The sequence below is a fragment of the Pholcus phalangioides genome, unplaced genomic scaffold, assembly GCF_987345545.1.
Source record: "Pholcus phalangioides strain wild (caught in Gottingen) unplaced genomic scaffold, Ppha-v1.0 ptg000010l_1, whole genome shotgun sequence".
NCBI lineage: Eukaryota > Metazoa > Arthropoda > Arachnida > Araneae > Pholcidae > Pholcus > Pholcus phalangioides.
Genome location: NW_028301603.1, coordinates 6,022,646 through 6,028,645, shown reverse-complemented (window position 1 = coordinate 6,028,645; position 6,000 = coordinate 6,022,646). Strand labels below are relative to the sequence as shown.

General features: G+C 34.7%; 1 protein-coding gene across 1 annotated transcript in view; it reads left to right on the top strand.

The window, feature by feature from the left end:
* The first annotated feature begins 237 nt into the window (after positions 1 to 237).
* The window catches only part of LOC149080797 (acetylcholine receptor subunit alpha-like 1), a 171,277-nt gene continuing 165,514 nt past the window's right edge, over positions 238 to 6,000 (top strand). Inside the window, exon 1 of the mRNA XM_089237478.1 lies at positions 238 to 917. Coding sequence (XP_089093604.1) covers positions 708 to 917 — 210 coding nt within the window. The 5' untranslated portion in view covers positions 238 to 707. The remainder of the gene's footprint in view (positions 918 to 6,000) is intronic.

The following is a 6,000-nucleotide window of genomic DNA, read 5'->3' as shown; positions in this document are numbered from 1 at the left end:
TCGTTAAAATTCAATAAAATTTCTTAAATTCAAATACATTTTTAACAAATACGAGAATTCAGATTGTTGTAATCAATTTGCCGTGAAATATTCTTGTAAGGAATGCAAATCCAATTTCCGTCGAGGAGTGTGTTGGACATGTTGGCGCCAAGTTTGGATCCCGGATCGTGGAACAGACGCCATGACGAATGCGCCAAGTAAAATCCTCTTTTTCCCCCCTCCAGGAACGGCAAATAACAATAGCGGCAGCGGCTCGAATATGGAAGGCAAAACGCTCGTGGTCCAAAACGATGCGAAATTTTCGCCTGATAACAACCCCGAATGATTCCGGGGGGGTAGAGAGGGCGAGAGGGGAGAGATAGCAAATTTAGTGTTATGAAGATTTTAGCGATCGTTAGCTCTCTCTCACGTAGGAAATAGTTAAAACTCCAGGTAACCACCAGTAAACGGGGTTATTTCACTCGCTTTGGCAGCTGTCTCGTACCACCAAACTCCTCCTCCTCCTTTTTCTGTTCCCTTCATCATAGAAATTATATCAAAATTTCGAGCGGTTGTGATTTCTCGTAAATTTTCCCCACATTCCCACTTGCCATTTACATAAATCGGTAGAGAGAGAGTTTTTTTTATACTCATTCCTCTTCCCCCCCGACGTAACAAAAAACGAGTAGGATAAGAGTTTGGTGGGGCGTGTGCATGTTGTTGGTGGAATGGAGACTTCAAGAGCTAAACGATGGACCCTCCGCATGCTTGTTATGATCCTATGGCTGTTCACGAGGGGATCATCGGCTAATCCCGATGCTAAACGTCTTTACGATGATTTGATGAGCAGTTACAACCGGTTGATCCGGCCCGTCAGCAATAACAGCGACACACTCACCGTCAAGATGGGACTGAAGCTGTCTCAACTAATCGACGTGGTGAGTATGAAAACAATTTTTTGTGACTTTTTACCTTGTGAAAGTGAAGCATGCAACAAGTGTTATCTGTTGTTTTGGTAGTGATAGATATTACCGAGAAGGTCCGTATTTGTGAAATTTGGCTTGAAACGTGCATCGGAATTCATACCGAAGCAATTTTTGTATATTAGAAGAAAATATAATATGAGAATATATAATTTCTATGACTTTATATTGGTGATTTTCAATAAGCCATCGATTATGTTTTCAAAAATACCGATTGTTTTCATACGGGATATAATATATATTCGAAGCAAATTCTATTATTATACAAATGTAATGTTTGTATATAAATTTATTGGCAAGTTTCCCATGCGAATGGGCTTATTGATGACATTACGGGATTTATTCGTGGTTGGTTTTTGTGAACGTGAATTGAATTTCAATGTGAATAACTTTTATTAAATAATATATGACGATATTGAAGCAGGGTTCAATTTAATTTCGTATAGAAATTGAGTTGAACTTGTATTGGGTTGTGTTGTACAGAAAGTATTAGAGAGAGGATTGTTATGGAAGTATTCGAATTCTTTTAGCTCTTATTAAATTTTTTTTATTTTTTAATGTCTTGGATTGTTATACAGAATGAATTTTTATTCATTGGGGAAAAAAATTGGACTTCATTGTTCATTATATTAGTATTTTTTCAAAATATACTAATTGTTAAGGTCAGTGGTAAATTTCAATAATGGTTATTTTAGAAATTCTCTCAAAACACGTCGGTTTTTTTCGAACAATTCAACATATTCTGTTCAACAATATATTCTTAGGAAGATATTATTATTCATTGTTATTATGTTTATGTCCAACTGAGAGTTTGGCTTTTGAGTTTATTAATTGTTTGATACTTATTTATTTTGGTAGAAGCAATGAAGAATATAAGATGGAAATCGCGCGCATGTGTGAATAATATCAATGTTAATAAACGAAAGGTAATAAAAATAAAATAAAAAAACATATGCAAAATGAAAAAGATGATGATATATAATTACTAAATACAAACATATGGGAGAAACGTGACACATGATCCACAAATGTAGGCAAAACCACAACAACAATAAAAAAGGACCATTTTACCTCAGCATTAGACAGACAAAAATGTCAAATACTGGTTCTCTAGTAACAATACTTTTGACGGTAAGCATTGTAAACTTTTTTTCCCTCAGAAATTGGTTTTGAAGCTGTTCTTTTTCTTATACAGCATCTGTTTTTTCATATAATTAATATTATCAACAGTTGGTGTTTTTCAAAATGCTGTTATCAACAGTTTTATTGTTGTGAAACATAATGTTTAAAAATGTGTTTGTTAACAGTAGGGTTTTTAAAAATGTTTTTGTCAAAAATGTGTTTGTTAACAGTAGGGTTTTTAAAAATGTTTTAGTCAAAAATGTGTTTGTTAACAGTAGGGTTTTTAAAAATGTTTTTGTCAAAAATGTGTGATTTTACTTACGTCGTTGTTAACAGCTGGTATTTCAACAAAAGCTGTTGTCAACAGTTGGTTCATTTTTACAAAATTCTTGTCAACAGTTGGCGTTTTTTACTGATGTCGTTTGCACTTTTATTTCGCAAATGCTGTTGTCGATTGTTTGTGTTTTGTCACAAATACTGTTGTCAACAGTGTCCAACTGTTGATATTTTTTACACATGTCGTTGTTAACTGCTGGTGTATTTGACAAATACTGTAGCAAACAGTGAGTGGTTCAACAAAGGCGCTGTTATGAACAGTTGGTATTTCAACAAATGCAGTTGTCAGCTGATGATATTATTTACTTTTTTTGTCAGCAGTTGTTATCTATAGCAAATACTGTTGGAAACAGTTGATAATTTTTTGCAGATGTTGCTCTAAACGGTCTGCATCTCAAGAACTACTGTTGCTAACACTTGATATGTCTATTGATGTGGTTATCCACAGACGGTATTTCAAAAAATGTTGTTGTCAACAGTTGTTGTTTCAACAAACGCTGGTGTCAGTAGTAGCCTGAACTTGATATTTTTTACAGATTTTGAGTCAACAGTTGGTGTTTTTTTGGCCAATATTTGTTGTTTCAACAAATGTTCTTAGAAACAGTCGGAACTGTGACAAATGCAGTTGAAAACAGTTGGTGCTGCAACAAACATTGTTGAAAACAGTTGGTGCTGCAACAAACATTGTTGAAAACAGTCGATGCTGCAACAAACATTGTTGAAAACAGTTGGTGCGGCAACAAATGCTGTTGTCAACAGTTTTTTCTTTCCACCACAAATGTTGTCAACAGTTTGTATTCAAACAGACGATGACAACACATGATTCCATTCAAGGAAAACTATTTTAATATATTATTATTTAATATTTCCACCACGCAATCGTTTTTCTAATAACGATCTTCTCAATAATGGATGGCGCATCGCTAATTAGAAATAAATAGAAGACTTTCCGGGCAATGGTTTTTCGCAATACAGTTTACACACACAAACTAACGTACTCAAACAATGGTGTTTCAAGCAGTTAAATTAATATGTTTGAACAGTTGCTTTCGATCTTCCATTTATGAAAAATTATTTCTCCAAAATCGAAAATACACATATTCGTAATGTCTGTTCGAGGGATTAAAATAAATCCCTAATGTTCTTAATTTAAGTAAATCGGAAACACATTCACTATTTTGTATAAAATGTAACTAGTTCTTTACCAACAATGTGACAACGGTGGAATTTTTGAAAACACACACACATATATATATATATATATATATTTAATCGCATCACATCCAATTGTCATGTCCGTTATCATGTGAATATGAAATCAAGTGATAGTATAGTGTAGAAAGGTCTATTAAGATCGAACAGGCAATTAAAAAGAAAGACAATATATAGTGTTTTGCTACATTTCTGCTCAATGAATCGATTAGTAGACTTTTCAGGTTGCATTCTCAATGACGAGCCACACACATCCGTTCAACCCTAAATAGCTGCATCTTGTACTTCATTTGCTTCCAAATTAGCTAATTTATTCATTCTAAATTAGCGTCCGTTAATTAGAAAATGGGTTTCCGAGATGAACCTCCCCTTCCATTGTAAGTGTCTGCTCCTGCTGCAATCGTGAATGTTCCATACTCTTCAGAATAGAATTGCCCTGATGGGAATTTATTGAAAGAATTGCCACAGTTAGTGTAATTACATAGAGAAATTAACTGTATGAAAGTAGTCGGAAAATTGTCATACATATTCATAGATGTGAGGTTTGTAAACCTATTCACAGTGATTTAAAAACAAATTCTGACGTGTGAGAAACATTGTTCAGAACGATACACGAAAGAATTGCACAAAATTATGCTTTATTTTTCAATTTGATAAATTGTATAAATAGTTTTTTTTTTAAATCACTGATTTCATAATTGGTGTAAGTATGAAGTGAGTCCCAAATAAAATATTCCGTAATTGCTTGTATGGACTTTTATTGGCGTTCCTTTAGAGCATAGGTCTTCAACCGTTTCCTAGTCACGAGCACTGCTGGTACCCATCATCAAAAGAAGAGCACCCTCACGGCAAGTTTGACATACCAATGCATGTGTGTGAACAATCAGGATGATTTCAATCCTTTAGTGCACACATACACAGTTTGTACAAGGTGTTTACTTGAGGCGTTGATTAAGTACTCGCGAACACGAAATCAGACATGAGCATCGAGCACTCCAGGTGCATCAGGGAGCACCATGGTGCTCGCGAGGAACAGGTTGAAGATGCCTGCTTTATAGGTTGAACACGTCGAGTTGATGTGAAAAATTTGCATAATTTATTATTGTTTTTTAAAATTCAGACTACAATTTATTTTTAGCAATAAAAATATTTCTCAGAATATATTTTTACTCCGAGAAATAACAGTACAGTGAGTATAGAGTGTCCGTAAATAATTAGTAACATTATGTACGGAGACCCTGTACTGAAAATGCCATTTAGAAAGTTCTTGTCTTGTCTCTTCTGACGCCAACAAAAATTTACACGTTTCTAAGTGCAATATTCACCGAGATATTTGAATTCAAAACCTAGAGAAAAATCGGGAAAACAGCAGCAAAGTAAGGGAAGAAAGTGTTGTCTGTGTGTTGGTTTTTTGCTGTTCTTTCCCAACTTTTCTTAGTATAAAACTTTGTTTTTCAATTGACCGTTTCCGTGTAAAGTAAAAATCACTGAATCCTCACTTTTTTTTTTTAAGTTGGCTTTCTTCATATTTTTATGCAAATGGGTGCAAAAAGGGATGGAGAAAAATGCGTTCCATCGTAAAATCAGCTTCACAAAATATCTGGGCTTGTTACTACTAAAATAAAATGCTTTGAAGAAGGAAGGCGAGATATCTCGTCAAATCCGGTTAGAGCATTGAAAGATTACAGAGTCAGATCCGAAAAAAATTCGGCTTTGTTCGTATGATGCTTTCCCACCAAAAATAATTGAGATATCTGGAATCGGAATACAATTAATTACCCGTTGTTTACCAGGGTTTTTTCCAGAGGGGCATAAGATAATAGCAAACCATTGTAGGGGGAATATACAATGAAAGGCATTGTTTGGAAACCCCGGTAGCCAAAGTAAATATCCCAAAAGTCATTGTTGAAGCCCAAGAAACACTTACCCGACATTTTCTCCCCCATTTCGGGCATTTTCTCAGCTTTGACGAGCTTTTAAAGTAGCCTACCGTTAATTAATGTCTTGTTTTGTTTGGTACATATGCAAAATTTGAAGATTATATGAATAACATACTGACAGACAGAAAATAAATTTTATGCACAGGGTGATTCCATAATTACCCGTGCCGCTTTAAACTATCGAACCGTTTATCATAGAGAGCCATACTTCCAATTGGAAAAAAAATCTATATATATAAAATTGATTTTCTGCCTGTGTGTGTGTGTGTTCTCTAAACAAATCTACAATTTTAAATCGATCGTCGCCAAATTTTGCATATATACCAAATGGGACCCGACTTGAACGATAGGCTACTTTAAAATTTTGTCAGATTGGCAAATGCCCCAAATGGGCAAAAAAACCTGTCGGGCAACAACGGTTTTTGGGC